Here is a 20,687-nt window from a genome sequence, read left to right as displayed (position 1 = left end):
ACAAACAAAAAAATAAATAAATCAATCAAACAAACAAAATAAGAAGAAAAAGAAAGAAAGAAAAAGAAAAAGAAAGAGGGCAATCTCCATCGGTCTTCTTTACTGCTGTATTTTTCAAGAGACAGATGTGGGATTTTTTTTCTAATAGTTTTCTTTCCTTGACCTTAGATAACGGCTGTCAATGTCGAAAATGTCAATCAGCAGAGAGGAGAGAAGAGCGTCTTCAAAGACAAAACCACAGCTAAGATCATAGGAAAGGACAACCTGGAGGCTCTGCAGAGGCCCATGCTTCTCCATCTCGTGCGGGGCAAGGTAGAGGCTCTGAGCTTGTTTCGCTTTGCTGCCTAGTGTGCTTCCTTCAGCAGGTGCTGCTCCGAGGGAGTCGTATTGCTGCTGCCTTTATTTTCAGTGACATCATCTCAAGAATCGAGGGACAAAGTCCCCAAAGTAAATTAAATCATGCCCTGAATTCTGTTTCCTATCCACTCTTCTCTCTCTCTCTCTCTCTCTCTCTCTCTCTCTCTCTCTCTCTCATTAAAGTCTTTGTAATAGAATGACATATTGGTTTATAGCTGAGAAACACCACTTTTTAAGTGCATCTCTTATTAAATATTAAATCAGGAAGGGCTACAGAGCTAGTGTAACACAGAAAATCACCACAGCACACGTGCGTGCATAAATTCAGGAAAGTAGGTAGACTAGAATGAAAGGTTAGAGCCCAGATAAATAATATTAATTTGTGATGATATCTATCTGGGAAAAGTACAAAACTGATGTTTTGCTGTGTCACATTGAAGACACAGCAGCTTTCAAAATATGTAGGCATTCTTTATAAATATGACTTGGAAAAAGCATTACGCATGGCAAAATGACAAATGAATATTGTAATATCCATCTAGAATCCCAGTAAGGAAATTCTAAATGCTCTCAGAAGTTTTATTACTTAAGTCTAAGCTATTTTAGGTCTTAATATGTTGGAGTTGCAATTGTGATCAGTTAATTATCAGGCATTTCATATTCCGTTTTAGGAAAGTTGCTGCTATTTTACTCCATAGGGAAGCTGGAAGCTTGAGTTCAGTCATGAAGTAGAAAAACAAATCAGGTGGCAGGGAGAGTCGCAGTTTTCATTTGCGTATCTCCAAAGTTCAGCTTTCTGCACTCAAAATAACGATGAGAAGTACTTGGATGTAAAAACGGCAGGAACCTCAATTGCAAACAAGATGCACATTTTAACGTTATGAACTTCCGAAGAAGGACTCAGAGGCAGGCATGTGCTGGCCTCACACAGAAGATGAGTCCCAGTATCTCCGAACACCTTTGTCTTTCACCACTACTTGAATATTTTTTAAAATTTTAAATTTTAATTTATTCACTTTACATTCCAATTATAGCCTCCTCCCTTGTCTCCTCCTGGTCCCACCCTTCTTCCCTCAAACCCTCTCCCTCCCTTCCCTAGTTCTCAGGGAAGGAGAGCCCTCCTCCCCTATCATCTGACCCCAGCCTATCAGGTCTCATCTGGACGGCCTGCATCCTCTTCCCCTGAGGCCTGGCAAGGCCACACTACCAGGCGGAAGTGGGCAACAAGTGGGCACCAGAGTCCATGTCAGAGGTAGCCCCCATGACCCATATTTTGGGGACCACAAGGAGACTATGCTGCCTATGGACTATATCTGAGCAGGGGGTCTAGGTCCTCACCAGCATGGTCCTTGGCCTCCTTCCTCACCCATCCTGGGCCAGATTTGTTGGCTCCTTTGTCCTTGTGGAGCTCCTTGTCCCCTCCAGGTCCTTCTATCCCCCAGCTCTTCTGTAAGACTCCCTGCACTCCACCCCAAAGTTTGACTGTCATCTAAGTATCTCTTCCGGTCCCCTGCTGGGTGGAGTCTTTCAGAGGACCACTATGGTAGACTGCCGTCCCGTTCAACCACTTCTGGTGTCTGTTCTATTTTCCCTTCTGAATGAGAATTAGGCATCCTCCATAGGGCCCTCCTTGTTATTTAACTTCTTTAGCTCTGTGGATTGTGGTGTGGTTACTCTGTATTACGTGGCTAATATCTGTTTATAAGTGAGTATATACCATGCATGTCTTTCTGGTCTGGGTTACTTCACTCAGGATGATCTTTTTCTAGCTCCATCCATTTGCCTGCAAATTTCAAGGTTTTCTTGTTTTTAATAGCTGAGTAGAATCCCATTGTGTAGATATGACACAGCTTCTTTATCTATTCTTCAGTTGAGGGACATCTAGGTTGTTTCCAGATTCTGGCTATTATGAATAAAGCTGCTATGAACATAGTTGAGCAAATGTCTTTGTTGTATGGTGGAGCATCTTTCTGGTATTTGCCCAGGAGTGATATAACTGGGTCCCGAGGTAGAGCTGCTCCCAGTTTTTTGAGAAAGCACCAGATTGATTTCTAAAGTGGTTGTACAAGTTTGCTCTCCTACCAACAATAGAAGAGTGTTCCCCTCTCTCCACATCCTTGCTAGCATGTGCTGTCACTTGAGTTTTTGATCTTAGCCATTCTGAGGAGTGTAAGATGGAATCTCAGAGTCGTTTTGATTTGCATTTCTCTGATGACTAAGGATGTTGAGCATTTCTTTAAGTATTTCTTGGCCATTTGATACTTCTCTATTGAGAATTTTCTGTTTAGCTCTGTACTCCATTTTTAAGTTGGATTATTTGGTTTGTTGGCGTTTAGTTTTTTGGGTTCTTCATATATCTTAGATATTAACCCTTTTGTTGGGTTTTGGGTTAGTGAAGATCTTTTCCCAGACTGTAGGCTGTCGTTTTGTTCTGTTGACAGTGTCTTTTGCCTTATAGAAGCTTTTCAGTTTCATGGAGTCACTACTCGAATCTTTACTGTGATTCAAGCTTTGCTCACATGTCTGCCTTTCTTCAATAATGCTCACACCCTCTTAGTCAGCGGGAAGCAAGCATTTGACTTCACCACACTCTTGGTTCTTGGGAACCCACTCCTGTATTTGTTGCTAATTTATAGCTTTCAGCAGAGAAAATGGCCAATCTTGTTTATAGTCCAGTCCCTCCACTCTCTGCCGCATGTACATCTTACCTTTCCCAGAGTACCTCCACCTTGTGTTGACTGGTTCATCCCTAAAGCTTTCCTCATATCCTCTACCCCTTGAGATTATTTCTACTGAAGTGTTTGTCACATATATTCCAATTCTCTCTGTCTTCTGTCCAGCCATTACATCTTTCTCTCAGTGCATTTAGCAACTTGCTTATGGTGAAAATTCAATGAGTGCAAAGTAACGGGACGAACACGAGAGTTTATTTGAGGCCAAATAAGCCAGACTTGCTTGGGATGGGGTTAGTGGTAAGTAAAGGGAAGACAGAGCTTCCAGTGAGCTGAGCTCTGCCTGCAGACACTCTGAACACTGTCTCCTGTGCTAGTCACAGACCTAGGAGGAGGCTGCTGTGTTGTCATCATGCTTTGGTGACACGAGGAACTAGAGTTCTGAGAAGGTCATGAAGTTGGCACACGAAGCAAAGTCTGTGCCCCAGCTGCTCTACTCCACTGTCCTCTCATTGTAAACCCTCCTGGGCTGACTTGGAAAACTCTATATTTCAATTTCACCATATGAATTCACTTATTTGATTTGCATATGGCTCAACTTTATTAACACAAAACAATCATTTTCTTCTCTGGGCCTCCAAAGTGGCAAGCTTCTTGAGTCCATTAAATATTAATTGCATTTATGATCTTAACCACAACCTATCATTTTACAGTGCCTTTGCCAGAAGCTAAGTACAAAGTCTCTTTACACACACACATACTCACACACACACAAGAACTAGGTGCCCTTGCTGATCAAAGGCTGGAGGAAGCTGCCACATCACTATTTCAGTGACACAAATGTGCCAGCCCAGTGGGTGCTGTGGTCTAGGGTGATTTGCTGTAGCCACAGATTAAAGTACATTTATATATATATACATCATATATAGATATATAAAAACATCATATATATATATATTATAATAAAGTACTTGGAAAAGGTTCGACACTGTAGACTAAGAAGAAGCCAAAGGGAATTTCCAGCCACATCACTGTTAGAAAGGTCATTGTCATTTTAGATTACAAGGAGAGAAACTGTGAAGGCAGAGAAACGGCTGATGAACCATTTTCTTGGAGGGCATTTCTACCCTAAGCCAAAATTAAATTCTATGCAAGATTCCTGGGATCTCAAGAGAATCTTTTTGATCTTCCAGAGCCGACCCCCCCCCCTTCTCCTCTCCCCATCTAAGGCTCCCATATTTACAGTATGAAAGAACCTAACAGAATACTTAGATACATACTCATTGTGTGTTTTATGTTTCCCACAGTCACTCAATGCCCACATTTAAGTGCTTGGGCGTGATCTGATTTTGTGTACCTGGAATAAGCTAAGCAGGGGACCAGGCAGTTTCCTGCTAAGTTCACTAATACTGGCAGATGAAAGGGGCTCTATTCTTAGATCAGAGTCATTCCTCATCTGAAATGCTAACCCAGCCAACTAGACAACTTCCAGACTCCACACTTGTTTTTGCGTGTCTCTATTGATGAAATTAAGTTTGCCTCTGATTTTTCATTCTTTTCTGGTGAGGATCTGCTATCTAAATCTGGTTTTGCAGCTCCTGCTCACAGAGCGATCCTGCAGAGGAGCTGTGTGTGGTACCTGGCAACACCAACTTGGAGACTTCCAAGTTCTTCTTCACTTATGTCTTCTTAGCTTCTCTCCCAAGACAGTATTTCTTAACCATGTTCTGTCTTAAATATCAAAGATAAAATGATGACTTCCTATTTGCCAGGATCATTCCCACTTCTTTTGTTGTTTAGGCAATGGATGAAATTTGCCTTCTGTTACTGTGTCCATGAATTAAGAGGGCGTCTTCTTCCTGGAGAAAATATAGTTTGACCACATGATGCTGGATGTTTCCTTCCTGCCAGCCTGCCTAGCCTCACTCTGAGTTCCTTGTGTGGAAAACTTAGCTTACTGTTCTCTGGAAACTGGTGACTGGATTCAGATGGACGGCCTGAGCACTTGGGTATTTAGAATCCATTTCAGAACTAAATGAGGTGATCAGCTTTATGGCCCCAATGCCATAAAACACACTCAGCTCCTCTTGTGAAATAGTGATTTTAAGATTACTGATGTGACAGTCGCATGGGTCAAACTTCAAAGTTCTAATTTATTAACATTATCATTGCTAAGTAATTTTGACGTTTGACGAATATGGAGAAGAATGTCATCTTCACTTTGGGTCAGATAGGTCTCCTCTAAAAATGAACAGTTTTAGCTTCTGAAATTGCAGCCATGCAAAGGAAACAAAAACAAAACAAAACAACTTTTCTAGTTGTAGAAAAAACAATAAATACCAATAGAAAATAAATAAAACTTTTGCTTGTGACTCAAGAGTTTATGCTTTTCAGATTACTTACTTAGGGAAAAAAAAGGCTGCAGCATCATTTTTTTAAATACAGAGGCAGCCAGATGGGTGTCACAGAGATCACTAATAGAACAGCACGGGACCTGATTTGCAGACTGAATACAAGGCTCAGCCAGAACTCTATGTCGTCTTTGTGGGCTAGGGACGTGGAAGCTAATAGGATAGTGGGTTAGCTTCCCTGTTTAATGGCTTCTGAAGCATTTAAGACTCTGACCAAAATGTCACTCTCCTTGGTGACACACACATGGCCACCGTCTAGGCACTTCGGACTCTCCTGGGCCTCAGAGCTCCAGTGACACGCCTCTGGTGGCCATATATCCAGATATATCCTTCCCTGGACATTTGCCCTGGAGACCACACTGTTAAAGCTAAGGGGAGGAACTCTAGTTCCTGTATGGAGCCTTAGAGAGCCGGCTTTGGATCTGAGAAACAGCCAGTGGCTTGTTTGAGAATAGGATTCCTGGATTTTCAGACAGTGAAGTCACCGGCGTCCAGGGGTCCAGGTCCCTTTTAACCAGCACAGACAACACTATCCCAACCCTTAAGGATCAGGCAGGGTAGTGACTAAACTGAACACAGACAACTGTATCCAGAAAATCTGTCACTAGGCACAGTATGCCTAGGAAATAAAAATAGAGAACAGAGGCACTTGTGTGGTTAATTCAGGCACAATATTGTCTCCTAAGACATGGGAAAAGTGTTAGGTTGAATTATTCAGATTGGTATTAATTAAATTCACATGTTACTGAGCTTTCTATTTTGTTTGAACTTCTTTGGTTTTTTTGTTTTGTTTTGTTTTGTTTTTTGTTTTTGTTTTTGTTTTCTTCTTCTTTCTGTGAAATAGTAGAACATGGGGCGGGAGAGCAGGAATGTTCTTCCACAGCATCTGTAGAGCATAGTAACTTAACAGGGAAGGCATACCTGTCCTCTGTTTCTGAACCCTGCGATGTGTTTGAAGTCAATACAAGGTGAAAACAACAGGCTGCCCTGTACAAACTTCTCTATATTTGTCCTGTTTCTTACAGATGGACTGACTCATTAAAATACTGTTAGATATGGTGCCAGTAAATGTCAAGGATAAAACAAAGCCAAGTCACTCCCTATTCCTGCCAAATCACCCTTTCCTCATTTCAACCTCCTCCCCTGTCTCCTGACAAGAACCTTAAGCAGTGGCCATGGGCAGGCTGTACAGTAGAGACAACCCCTCCAGCCCTCCAGCCTCCGAGCATCCTTTATCCAAAGAGCATCAGTGCTCTGGAAACACTTTGGCCCCTCTGTGTTTCACTCATGGACAACTTGGTCATCCACAGCAAACCTGGTCTTTTGCCATAGCCTACAGACAGCATACCATTTCAGGAATCTTAGCTGCCATTGGTGGCAATTGTCACTCTTTCCCAAGAAGCTTTTATTCACTGGCTGGCTTTTGTTTCAAGCAGAATTACAGGCAAAAGGTGTGTGACGTGAAGGAAAGGAATGCTCTTAGGTGTTCTTCCTTGCACAGCCCCCGTTTCCACAGAAATCCTCACCTCTATGTAGTGACCTTCATGCTCAGAACCTTCCCTTTCGCCTCCCAAGTCCCATTTCCAGATGATCTACCTTCTTGAAGTCGAAACCTGCTTCTTTTCACAAGAAATCACGTCTTTGCACTAACAGAATAATCTCTCACCCAATCAGTAGGGGTGAAAATCTGGCCTCTCTAGCCAGCTTTTTTTTTTTAAATCAACTTTGATAAGAAAAAAAAATGTACCTTTGCTTCATTTGAATTTTTCTTTTTCCCTTTAGGTCAAAGAGTTCTACTCATATGAAAATGAGCCAGTGGGCATAGAAAATCTCAAGAGAGGCTTGGCTAGCTTATTCCAGATGCAGTTAAGCTCTGGAACCACCAATGAGGTACTTAGCGACAGTTCTAAGAGTTCAATCAGCATCTTGGTGAAGGGTGAGGGGAGCTCGTCTGTAATCTCAGCTACTTGGGAGCTAAGGCCCTATTTTCAGCAAAGGTCTGCCTGGGCTATATAGTAACTTTAAGACAGCCGGAGTAACGTAGTGAAACCCAGCAGGTCTCCACCACCCTTATCAAAGCTGGGTTTGGCCGCTTGTGTGCTAGTAACCAGTGCTACACACAGAACAGAGATGCTGAATTCTGAGAGTTCACCGGTACCTCTGCTGACCCAGTTGGTGAGCCTCAAGTTCAGTGAGAGAACTTGTCTCAAGGGAAAACTGCAGAAAGTGATGGAGAAAAACACCCTATGTCTTCTGTGACCTATGTGCATGCATGTGGATGTGTACACATGCATACACAGGTGTACACACATGCATTTACCACACATATATACATAACACGCACATAGCTCCCAAGTAATAATAAATAAAATATAAAAAGAGCTGGGGATATATATCAGTAAGAAGGGGTCATTGAACGTGTAGCAGGCCCAGTTCAAGTCTCAGTACTACAAAATAAATAATCAGGTCAATAAATTAGTCAATCAACATCTTATTTGTCAATAGGCATATCAAAACCATTTATAAACATTTCTGCCTATTGAAATGCCACAGAAAAGTATAACTGCTGTTTTACTTTAAGGAAGTTGACTTAAATTGAATAGCCAGATCTCCCTTACATATGAAATTATTAATTGCTTAAATATAGAGTTAAGGAATTGCAATCAGTTATATTAAAGGAAGCGTTGGATAAATTGTTAAATATTCAGAAAACTTTGGGGGGGGGATCCAATGGTTGTTTGGTGTCTCTGCCCTGCTGCTTTGTGGAGAGCATATTAAAAATACATTCCCTAGACTTATCTCAAGGATGTCGAAATTGTAGATAAGCAAAGAGCTGAGCGGCTGTATTTTAATAATCTCAGGTATTTGGAATGCACGGTTGGTGTGCAGGATCACTGCTTTTATCCCATGCACTCTAATTCAGTGAGGAAATAGAAATGAGTTAGACAAGTAAGTGGATCACCAGCTATCATTCCAGAGTCAAGCTGGACACCAGTTTCCCTGAGCTTAACTCACCCAAACCGTGAGTAGAAGAGACAATGTGATGGCAGGGCTGGGCCGAGGGAATGTGGCTAGCTTGCTAAAATAGCAGCAGGCATGGTGCTGGCAGGGGGCCCAAGGGGAAAGCTCAGAGGAGCCGAGCAGAGGCTATTTTGGGATGTTTTTGTCTAAACTCAAATTCTTATTATGAAGGACAATGAATATAGTTAATGCCATGAGTTTCAAGAATTTATGACCGTGTTAGTTGGTTAAAAATCTCACACAAACCACCTTGATAGAGCCTTTTAGAAACACACCCCCTCACCAGATAATTACCCACATGGCCAGAGATTTCAGTTATGGTTCTGCAGTTTATTGAAACCCTGAGTTCAGAGAGAATTAGAATGGCACGTGATTCCTGGGACAGCCGAGGAGGCGTTTTAAAATTCAACCAAAGACAGTGGGAATCAGCATCCTGTAAGGGCCTTTTTGCTTTGTCATCCACGGGTAGGGCAGAGTTCTCAATGGCATATCAGGGAGCCCAGGATCCAAGCCTCTTTCCCTGAGAACGCAGATGGCCCATGTGGCATCCCAAGCATTGTGCTCTTCTTTCTGTTCCAGGTAGATGTCTCCGGGGATTGTAAAGTGACCTACCAGGCTCAGCAAGACAAAGTGGTGAAAATTAAGGCCCTGGAGACATGCAAGATCGAGAGGTCTGGATTTACAACGGTCAATCAGGTATGGCAGGCATTGCTTCCTTTGAGGTACTCAGAAGTGACGTTCTGCAGAGCTTTCAAAGAACAGAAAGGCGGCAAAGCAATAGAGCTTGGAAAAATTTGTCACTTTTAGTTGAGGTTATATCTCCACACATATCAAATGGATAGACATTTAAATGTGTGGGTGATGGGCAGTAGCGTAAAAGAGGCGCTCTCTTGAAAACTGAAAGACAGCTGCTAGTTGATTCAATTATATGATTTCAATAATATGATTTTAAGAATAACTGCTTTCTACTTATTCACGTGTTTGCTCATGCAGGTGTTGGGTGTCAGTTCAAAGGCCACATCTGTCACCACCTATAAGATAGAGGACAGTTTTGTCACAGCTGTGCTTGCAGAAGAGACAAGGACTTTTGCCTTGAACTTCCTACAGACCATAGGAGGGAAAATAATGTCAAAGTAAGACAATGCTAAAAGTGTTATTTTCCCTTCAAATACTGTTACATCAGAAAAAAAATCACCATTGAGACCACCTTTTGGGAAATGAACTTTGCTGATTGATTTGGTTAATAGATGACTCGATTGTCTTGAATGGGAGCTTCAGAAAGTCTAAACTCAAGAGGGCTGGCAGCTCATGGCTTGCTCAGCATCCCAGCAAATTTTCTTTCTTGTATTCTCTTGGAGTGATATTTTGAAAATCTAGACCTAAACTTCCAAACCTTTGAGTAAAACAGTTACCCCAGAGAAGCTACATAATGTTGGGGTTTAAGGTATCCCTGAAGGTGCCGCGGAGTAAGCGTAATTGGATGGAGTACACTAGTTAGTTTTGTGCTTTCTGCAAGAGTTGGCAATCTCAGTATCTTAAAATGTGCTGTTTCCATTTGGCGTTGCACAGGCAGAAACTGGAGCTGAAGACAACTGAAGCGGGCCCAAGGATGGTACCCGGGAAGCAAGTTGCAGGTGTGATTAAAGCGGTTGATTCGAAGTACAAGGCCATTCCTATTGTGGGACAGGTCGCCCAGCGTGTCTGTAAAGGATGCCCTTCAGTAAGTGCAAGCAAGCTCCAGGCTAACACTACACTGTGATTTCTATCCCCCCCCCCCTTTCATTTCTTTTTCTTTTTTTCTTCCTTCTTCCCTCCCTCCCTTCCCTTCCTTCTTTCCTTCCTTCCTTCCTTGCTTCCTTCCTTGCTTCCTTCCTTTGTTTCTGCAGCAAAAGTACCTGCTATTCTTCTATAAAGGAATCAGTCATTTAAAACAGATAGTATGGTGATTTACCACAGAGTTAGCAGTCACTAATAGAATTTAACGTTCTATGCAATGAGGTTTTTAAAGAAAGCACTGAGGTAAGGAAGTTAAGTTGTTTGGCTTATTTCAAAGCTGAAAGATGTCACTTATTAGATTTATTATTGTTTTCAAAACCATTTTACGATAACTGCAATATGTGGGAAAGCAGCCCTTTTTCTCAATACTGCCCTTTAAACATAGACACAAGCTCTTAGAAGTTCAGATCCCAGCAACTGCGTGGCATTGGATTTCACACAAGCAGTACCAGAAGGAAAGCAGGGAGCTCAAGCTATCTGAAAACTTGATTTGCCCTTAGGTTCAAGTTAGAAAGCAGGTGCGACTCTGCAGAGGATCTCACTTTGCGGTTCCCAAATACCAAATCCTCTGCTGTTAATGAAACTTCTACACATTTTCACTAGCGCACTCCAAGCCTGGCTCAGGTGTGATTATCACAACACAGTCATAGGTGGACGTGCCCATCCAAGCATCAGCTGGCTACTGTCTAAGGGCCTGCAAACCCAGCACTAGCAGACAAAGCAGTGCTACAGAGGTATGGCTCCCAGGGGGAACAGGCCGCTGCAGTTGCCTCTAGTTTCACAGAGTGAGTGAGATGGGGGCGGGGGTGACTATTGCATCTTTATGGGGAAGAGAAGCCTTTGGAAATTGGGAGCTCAGAATTAAGGGGGTTTCCCCCGGGGGCTGTGTTTTGCAGCTGGCGGAGCACTGGCAGTCTATCCGAAGGAACCTGGAACCAGACAACCTGTCCAACGCCGAGGCTGTCCGAAGCTTCCTGGCCTTCATTCAGCACCTCAGGACTGCGAGGCGGGAAGAGATCCTCCAGATTCTGAAGGCAGAGAAGAAGGAAGTGCTGTAAGCCACACTGTTGCTCAGGGCCAGCTCTCTGTCAGGAAAGGGCTTCTACCCGGCCGCTGGCTTGCAATTGTTTTCAGATCGGTTTACTTTACGAGTAGGAGCACTTTGCTGCAGGGATGTATGCTCAGCATGAGTGGCTGCTGCTCGTGGAGGTCACAAGAGGGTGGTGTCGGGTGCCCGGGAACTAGTGTCGCAGGTGGTTGTGAGCTGCCAAGTGGGCGCTGGGAATCGAACCAGGTTTTTCGGCAAGAGCAGCAGTGTCTGCCCTAAAACACTGGGCCGTCTTTTTTTTTTTTTCCCTCAGATTTTTTTCTTTTTTTTACATTAATTTATTCTTGTTACATCTCAATGGTTATCCCATCCCTTGTATCCTCCCATTCTTCCCTCCCTCCCATTTTCCCCTTACTCCCCTCCCCTATGACTGTGACTGAGGGGGATTACCTCCCCCTTTATATGCTCATAGGGTATCAAGTCTCTTCTTGGTAGCCTGCTATCCTTCCTCTGAGTGCCACCAGGCCTCCCCCTCCAGGGGACATGGTCAAATATGAGGCACCATAGTACATGTGAAAGTCAGACCCCACTCTCCACTCAGCTGTGGCGAATGTCCTGTCCATTGGCTAGATCTGGGTACAAGTTTGAAGCCTTTTTTATTAAATACGAAGGACCCCTTTTCAGTTTTCTGTCCTACCTCCGAACCAGAGGTTCTGTTGGCCTGCACGTTCTATCCAACAGCTCCAGGTCAGGCACTTAATGCTCACGTGGCCAGAAATACACCAGCGAGCTTTCACACTGCTTCTCCTACTATATTGTTTTGTGTGCATAAGCTTAAGTTAGTGCAGGCTTGGCTTGTCATGCTCTGGGATGGGGGCCGTCTCTCTTCAGTGGGATTGCGTTCTTAAGCTGTTAATCAATTTTGTTTGTTTAATGTATTTTTGAGACAAGGTTTTACTCTGTAGCCCAAGCTATCCTGAAACTTACTATGTCATCTAGGCTGGCCTCGAACCTGGGTTGATCCTCCTGCCTTACCTCCTCTGCATCCCTGAGTACTGGGATTACAGGCATGTGCCACGACATGCAGTTGTCTTTTTTTTTTTTTAAGGGAAAACACTTCACCCTTACATATGAAATTAAAATAGTTATCATTTTTCATTCAAAAACGTGCTTCAATTAAATAAGGCATTTGAGGAAAATGTATATGTTTGCAAAACTATTTCAAGGGAATAGTTGAATTTGGGACTTCATAGTCTATGTATTACATAGGAAATATTTTGAGCATAATTTATGATTCTATTTATATAATTTCATCTTACAAATCTTGAAATTTTATTTTTTGGGCTAATGAAGTGTAATAATTTAAATTTTCTGAGAAGAGAAAAATGTAATTAAAGAGAAGTTAAGTATACTAAAGAGGTTTTTTGAGAATATTCATATTTTTCTGTTCAGAGAAAAATGTACTTCTTTAGGAAGGTCAAGCTAACAGATAGCTGTGAACCATAGGGGTCTGGGCTAACCCCATAGGCACTCTAAACACTGATATCTGGTCTGGGGTGACCTGTTTTACAGACCTCAGTTGGTGGATGCCGTCACCTCTGCTCAGACCCCAGACTCATTGGAAGCCATCCTGGACTTTTTGGATTTCAAAAGCAGCAGCAGCATCATTCTCCAGGAGAGGTTCCTCTATGCCTGCGGATTCGCCTCCCATCCTGATGAAGAACTCCTGCATGCCCTCCTTGTAAGTCAGGGTCACTCGAAAAATAGTGACCATAGACAACTGAAATGTAAAAAAAAAAAAAAAAAAAAAAAAAAAAAAACAAACCAAAAAAACAAAACATGTGTTAAATGTAAGCAGTCGTTAAAAGTGGACTCAGTCAGAGTTGAGGCCAAAAGAGAGCCCTCCTATTGCACACACCAGTTTGCTGGCCTCTGTTCTGCTCATTAGCCACTAACAGTACAGGAGACTTTCTCACTTATGGTCTCCGCAGGTCTAGAGACCAGCACAACCTTACTTTATGACAACCTGGACATTACAGCCACCTATCTTACAAGGCAAAGGACAAAATGTCAGAGTGGAGAGTCTATATGATGCTCCAATAAGCAATTGGAACTACTTTGACTTCAAAAATCTTCATGCTGTTTCTACATATACATTGATGTCCCTGGTTCATATACAGAATATTACAGACTTTCTTGGGATCCTAGAGTAACCCAAATAATCAAATTCCTGAACCCTGAAGGGTTGGCAGACTGGGAGCAAGATCATCTAGGATCGGGCATTCCAGCAATCCTTCTGCAAAACTACACAACACATTCTTAAGTGACCCAAAAGCAACCCTCTGAGTTGGTTGTCTGGAGACACAAAGTCATTTCCTCGGATGTTGGTTACTTTACTCACTGATGCTGAAGTGTCCTGACGACCTATTTGATCCCTGTTTGGCCACAGAGTAAGTTCAAAGGTTCCTTCGCAAGCAACGACATCAGAGAATCGGTTATGATCATCATTGGAGCCCTTGTCAGGAAGCTGTGCCAGAATGAAGGCTGCAAGCTCAAAGTAAGTGCCACAGTGTCGTGGCCACTGCTGCCCAGACTCCCCCGTGCTGTGCCATGCTTCCAACATGGCCGCTTCCCTTTTTGCCTAGGAGCCACGCCCATCTCACACATTTTACAGTTTGGCTGCTCGTTAGCTTTCTTGCTTATTTCTGTCTCTCACTGGAATATAAGCTCCACACAGGGATGAGTCTGTTTTTCAACACCAGTTGCTTAAATCATGCCTGCTGTGTAGATTGTGATCAATAAATACTCTCCAGGAAGCAAATCACCCATCAATCTTCCTCCTAATATACAGATTTGTTGAGAGTCCTCTATGTGTGTACTCAGGCATTTTTTTTTGCCTTTGTTTTTATTTGTCTTTGACAAATTACACACACACACACACACACACACACACACACACGTATGTGTCTGTGTGTCTGTGTGTGTGTGTGTGTGTGGGCTCGCGTGCGTGCATGTGAGATAAATGTGATGCTTGATACATTTATCATTGTACAATGATCAAGTTGGGGGATTAGCATATCCATAACCTCCAACACATATGGTCTGCTTAGAATAAAGACATTTAAACTGTATTCAAGGTATTTTGAAATATAACAACACAATAATATTAACTATAGTCACCATGCTCTATGGCCTCCTCCTTCACTGGAACTGTGTGACCAACATCTTTCTTCTTCTGGTCCATCCCCTTTTCTGTCTACCACTTCTTCCAGAGTATTTAGTTGTCGGTGCCTGGCTTATTTCATGTAGCACAATGCCCTCTGGATCTAACCATTTAACAAATGACAGACTTTATTTCTTTTTAAAGACTAGGAAGCACTGCATTGTGTGTGCATTCCCCCACTCGTGGCTATCATGAACAGAAGTGTGGTGAGTGTGGCTCTGTAGGTATTTCTTCAGTGTACTGACTGAATTTCCTGTCAGCAAATACACAGAAGTGGGGCTGCTGGGTAATGGGTAATTCCAGTTTTCCAAAGCAAGTGTATTAATTTGTAATTCTACCAACAGTGTTCAGGGGTTCCCTTTTCTCTACCTTGCAGCACTTCATATATCTCAGCAGTTGTAATGATGACCACTATAAGAACTGTGTGTGAGGTGGGGCCTCTGCTTACTGACTTGCATCTCTGTCATGATTTGATTACGTTTAGGAAACGTAATCTGAGCCATTTGTAGCCCATCTTTTCAGGGATGTCTATTACAGTCCTCTTTCTGCTTTTCCAACAAACCAAAATAGGTTTATTTGTTTTCTTACAATCAAGTAATTTGAGTTCATTGTGTGTTTTAAGTCTTAACCCTGATGAAATGCTTCCATTAGTGCCTTTTTGCTCTCCTTGCCTCCATGTCTTGGGAGCCTTTCTGAAGAATCTCTGCTTCCTTCTAGATGTTTTGCAGTTTCAGATCTTAAGTTGAAACACTTAGTTGATTTTGAGCTAATTCTTGTAGAAGAGTGAGCAAAGGGTCCACTTTTACTCTTTTGTATGTGAATGTACATTTTCACACAGCTACTATTGAAGGCACTATCCTTTCCCCATCGCATGCTCGTGGCATTTTTATGGGAAATCCTTTGACCACTGCTGTGTGGGCTTATTTATCCCAAGCTGTTTCCACAGGCATTGTTTCTATAAGTTTATGCCAACACCATGCCATTTTTATGACTACAGCTTGGAACTGTATTTTTAAAATGTGATGCCTCTAGCTTTGATCTTTGTACTCAGTTGCTTTGGCCATTTTGGTGTCTTTTTTTATTCTGTGCAGATTTTAGAATCTTTTTTTAGTTCTCTGAAGAACAGCACTGGTATGTTTATGTGGACTGCATTGAATCTGCAGGTGACTTTGGATCATATGCACATTTAACAATATCAATTCTTCCAACCCATAAACACGGGATGCAATTTTTCTTATTAGTGAGATCTCCACTCATTTCCATCACCATTTTCTAGTTCACTATGCAATGTCTCATGTCCTGGGTTATTAACACTCATAAATATTTTTGATGCTATTATAAAAGGGCTCTTTTCTTACCTTCTTTTCAGATCTTACATTATTAATGTCTAGAAACACTACTGATTTTGTTGGTTGACATATTATGTCCTCCGGCTTCACCAAATCCACTCATCGCTGCCAACAGTGAGACCGTGGGGTCTAGAGCCATCTGGTGTGAGACAGGTCATCTCACATACGTGTTTTCCTACTTAACGGCTTTTATTTCTATTTCTTGGCCAATTACTCTGGCTAGGGATTTCAGAATGATGGTGAATGGTGGTGCCTCCTAAGCATTCTTGTCTTGTTCCTGATCATGGAGCAGCCGCCTTCAGCTTTTGACTGTGCAGTGTGTGAGTTATGAGGTCATCAGTGAGGCTTTTACATCCTGTGGGATGTATCTACCTGGTTTGTTGAGAGTTATCAGAAAAGAAGGTAACATTTTGTCTAATGTCTTTTCTTCATCTGTTGAGGCGGCCATATAGCTACTCAAATTGTCGGTTATATTTTTTTCATTTGCATTTGCAGAACCCTGGCTGAATTCATCACAGGGATGAATCTCAATCAGCCATGCATATATTGGTATTTTAGTGTACTCTTGCTTCTTTTAAAGGATTTATTGATTTTATGTGTATGAATGATTTGCCTGCATGTATGTAATTGCACTGCATTTGTTCCTGGTACCTGTGAGTGGCAGAAGAGGGCGTCTGATGCCCTGGAACTGGAGCTACTAATGGTTGTCAGCTGCCACTTAGGTATGGGGACTGAACCAGGGTCCTCTGCAAGAACACCAAGTGCTTTTAACTGCTGAGCCATCTCTCCTTCTCCATGCTGCTTGTAGTTTGTTGAGAGGTTTCAGATCTATGGTCAGCCGTGAAATTTGTTCCTTGTCTTCCGGTAGTGTCTCTGGCTCTGGTGTGGGCCAATGCAATAGCATTACATTCTCTTCACATTTTTGAGAGGGGTTGAGAATGGTTGATAGAAGGCCTTCTTTAAATGTGAAGGCACTGGTCGTGGGCCTTTTCTTCACAGGAGACTCGATTCCCCAGTCTGTCTTCTTCCTTACTGGTGTGTTCACAATACTGAGCTTTCATCATTTAGACTTGTTCGTGCTAACCATTTCAAGCAGCTGGGCTGCTTCCTTAAATTGTGTGGTCTGTGTGCTCTCTTGATCCTCACAGATGAGGACCCACGGTCTTCTCTCGTTTGCACTGCTGAGGAAGCTTTCTCTGTATAGAAAGACTGGGCTGCATCTGGGGTCGTCTTTATGCATTCAGGGTGTGTCAAAGAATAAATGCCCCAATTAGTTATGCTCTGCTGTTCTTCAACACCGAGATTTGAGAAGGCACAGTACCTTAACAAGTTTTATGCGACAGCCAAGCCAAGCTTTCTGAAAGTCGGTGTTGTCCTCTTGTCTGAGTGTTGTGGCTGGACATTTGTCTGAGGTGTGTGGTGTTTTAGGCGGTGGTTGAAGCTAAGAAGCTAATTCTGGGAGGACTTGAAAAACCAGAGAAGAAAGAGGACACCATGATGTACCTGCTGGCTCTGAAGAACGCCTTGCTTCCCGAAGGCATCCCGCTCCTTCTGAAGTATGCTGAGGCTGGAGAAGGGCCCATCAGCCACCTGGCTACCACTGTTCTCCAGAGATACGATGTCGCCTTCATCACCGATGAGGTAAACATGTTGACTGTCTACCACATTAGCAGAAGGAGGGAGCAAAACACTTCTGGTAAACCAGATGCTATCTGCTCTTAAGTCACTCTGGTTTTGGTTTTTGGTTTTTGGTTTTGTTTGTGGTTTTTTGTTTTGTTTTGTTTTTTGCTTTTTGTTTTTTAGGTTTTTTTTTCTTATAATAGACACACTCTTTTGCTTGGTAATAATTCTTAAGCTGTATTTAAGGCTAATCTCAACCCGCCTCACATGTTGAACAGGTAGGTCCTATGTCCTGAAACATATACATTGAATCACATTTTCTTATTTTAAGAAACAAGTTCTAGTAGCTGGCCAGGTAGCAAAATGTGGTGTTCAGAAACAAATTCTCTTTAGACATATCTTTATTTTTTAATATTTCAGAACAGTGTTAAAATTTTAACTGGTTGAATGAAGTATGTGACCTCACCTGCTCATGTATCATTTTTTGGAAGCCACCCACATTATGACTTTGTTAAGGCAGAGAGTGTCTCAGTGCGAGCTGTCTGTGAGAGCGTCTTCCACTCAGGATGCTATCTGCACTCTGCAGCTGAGTCTCGTCCTGCCCCTTCTGTGTGAAGGGAGCTGGTTGCAAGGAATGAGGCGTAGACTGTTAAAGACCGACCCAGCTGTACACTCTCGAGAGTCCCTCCCCAGTTGTTTATTCTTGGATGGGTTGTTTAACTCCCACAAGTCTGAGAGCAAGGGTAAAATGTGAGACGCTAGGAAAAGGCAAAAGGCAATGAGAACTGAAGAAAATGGCATGGTATACGTGGAATAAAGATCCAAGAGAGGTGTAATCCCTTACAAACATCAATTCTTGAAGGAGCCAATGTGGCCCGATGAAACCTGTATTAATTGCTCCCAAGGGCAATCTTCCAATGACCTATCTATGTTGCTCTAGACTCTAATGACCACATATACAGCCTTGGGGGGGACACACTTAAGCCGTAGAGATTGGTACAGGATGCTGATATGGGGGATTGTGCATGAGCTGGGCTTGGGGATATATGAAAACTCTAGTTTTACTATGAAAATAAAATGATTATTAGAAGCTAGCCCACTAAATTTTCCTTTTAAAAAGAAAAGAAAGGATCCTAAGATACTCTATTGTAAGAAAATTCCAGCTCATATTGCCTCCTCAAAATCCTCCATTGTCACAGCAGCAGACTGAGAAGTTCATATTAAGTAATGCCAAGTACTCTTGCAGTAACGCATGCGCTGCAAAGCCTTACCATTGGTCAACAGTTTACTACTCACACTGTGTCTAACATGGGCTAGGGAATATGTGGTTATATGTTTACAGCCATCATGAAAGAGATGCAGAAGCACGCCAGCTCTTAACTGCCTCTGCCTAAGCGCCATTAACATCAGTTCTGTTCATGGTCCAGCAGCTAGCCTTGTCACGTGGCATCAACCTAATTGCAAAGGAATCTAGCAAATGTAATAACAGGGGCGTGTCTAAATAAGCACTTGCTAGTCTCACTACAATATCAATTTAAAAATCATCACATTAATTTATTTATTGAGTGTGTGTGTGTGTGTGTGTGTGTGTGTGTGTGTACCATGGCATTCATGAGGAGTTCACAGAACAACTTTCTAAGTCAATTCTCTCCTCTTGAAGGTGAAACTCTCACACTATAGGGCTTGGCTACAGGTGTGATGATCCATCTCACTGTCTCTACAATGTCCGTTTTAAAACTCTATGGGTGTGCTAAGGTTAAACATCTTCTAACAGGTAAAGAAGACCTTGAACAGGATATACCACCAGAACCGTAAGGTGCATGAAAAGACCGTGCGCACAACTGCCGCTGCCGTCATCTTAAAGAACAACCCATCCTACATGGATGTGAAGAACATTCTGCTGTCTATTGGGGAACTTCCCAAAGAAATGAATAAATACATGCTCACCGTTGTGCAAGACATCCTGCGTTTCGAAATGCCCGCGAGGTATGATGTGGTCCTCATGGGTCTTCTTATGCAAGCTTATTTGTATGCTGAACAGGCACACACATAGCTAATAATCGTGACCTGGTCATTACACAGGTAATGGTACATAAACCCAATGACTGTCAAATGTCCCCAATGAAACTTTCTAGTGAGTTGGATAAAACAGCTTCCCTTTTGCTGGCTGTGATTGAGAACTCTGGGTAGGCCTGTTTCTCTGGGTATCCACTCAGTATAGTAAATATATATATAACCAAATGTTAGTAAAGTTTTAAAAAATCTAATTGCTTTTTTAACAGGGCTGTTTTGGTAAGTAGCACAATGAGACAAAGCAAGTTGTCGACAAACACTCTTTAGTCTTAGCTTTTTAAATGTGAGGATTCTTTTTGAAGACTTTTGTCCCAACCCCCCCCTAAATTTGCCACTTAAGTGGCAAATCTTCTTCGCAGCCCACAGTTTAGGAAGAGCTGGGCCTCTGACTTCACTGTGAGCAGCCACTCTTACTGGTCTCATGTCATACCCTTCCCCAAATGCCGCCTTGCAAATCCTCACTCACCCTTCAGGGCATCTCCCCAAGTTCCCACTCACTGGAACCCAAGAGGGAAGTTCATCTTTGACCCTCACAAGGAACACCTCTGCCAGGGATGATCAAATGTGGGCATCTGGTACAGAAAAGGGAAACGGGACTAGGGTGGGCAGAAGGAAAAGGACAAGAAGGGAGACCGGGTAAGAACCGAAGGGGGTTAGGGGAAGGGGGAGGGGGGTTGGGAGGATGGAGTGGGTGGAGAAGGGGTGGGGTGAGGAAGTAGGCATAGCAGTCAGAAAAGAGCTGAGTGGGGTCAGGAGCAGGAACAAATCCAGGCCTTTCAGGACTGTGTGGATCGGATTGTTCTGTTTCTGCGTTGTTATGTGAAACTTCTTGGAGGAGGCCCCATGTGGAGTTGATACCTCTGCCTTGTGAACATAGTAATCCAGGGCAGGAAAGAGGAGGTAGTGGGGCAGACAGCGCTCTGGGAAGTGGAAAGAAGCCGTTGTAAATGTTTACACCAGGTTCTCAGAAACAAAACCCTTAAGGCTGGAAGGGATATTATGGTCCACCTTGCTTGCTATGTATCTCTTTCCAGTGTAGGGGTGGGGTTTGTTATTGTTGTTGTTTTGTTTTGTGTTTTTGTTTCTTCTTCTGGCAAGTAGCACCAAACTCCACTTGACTGTCTGGGGTCAGGAAGC

The 20,687-nt window shown here is 42.8% G+C and overlaps 1 protein-coding gene across 1 annotated transcript in view; it reads left to right on the top strand.

Moving 5' to 3' along the window:
- Positions 1-20,687, top strand: part of MTTP (microsomal triglyceride transfer protein) — a 41,270-nt gene that overhangs the window by 7,442 nt on the left and 13,141 nt on the right. Inside the window, exons 3-12 of the mRNA XM_084756592.1 lie at positions 169-312; positions 7,223-7,330; positions 9,041-9,157; positions 9,455-9,594; positions 10,031-10,181; positions 11,134-11,291; positions 12,858-13,026; positions 13,735-13,842; positions 17,286-17,498; positions 19,252-19,463. Of these exons, the coding sequence (XP_084612718.1) occupies positions 169-312; positions 7,223-7,330; positions 9,041-9,157; positions 9,455-9,594; positions 10,031-10,181; positions 11,134-11,291; positions 12,858-13,026; positions 13,735-13,842; positions 17,286-17,498; positions 19,252-19,463 (1,520 nt within the window). The remainder of the gene's footprint in view (positions 1-168; positions 313-7,222; positions 7,331-9,040; positions 9,158-9,454; positions 9,595-10,030; positions 10,182-11,133; positions 11,292-12,857; positions 13,027-13,734; positions 13,843-17,285; positions 17,499-19,251; positions 19,464-20,687) is intronic.

The sequence above is a fragment of the Acomys minous genome (assembly GCF_964271855.1).
Source record: "Acomys minous genome assembly, chromosome: 14".
Lineage (NCBI taxonomy): Eukaryota > Metazoa > Chordata > Mammalia > Rodentia > Muridae > Acomys > Acomys minous.
Note: the sequence above shows the minus strand (reverse complement) of the source record. Positions and strands in the feature narration are given on the sequence as shown.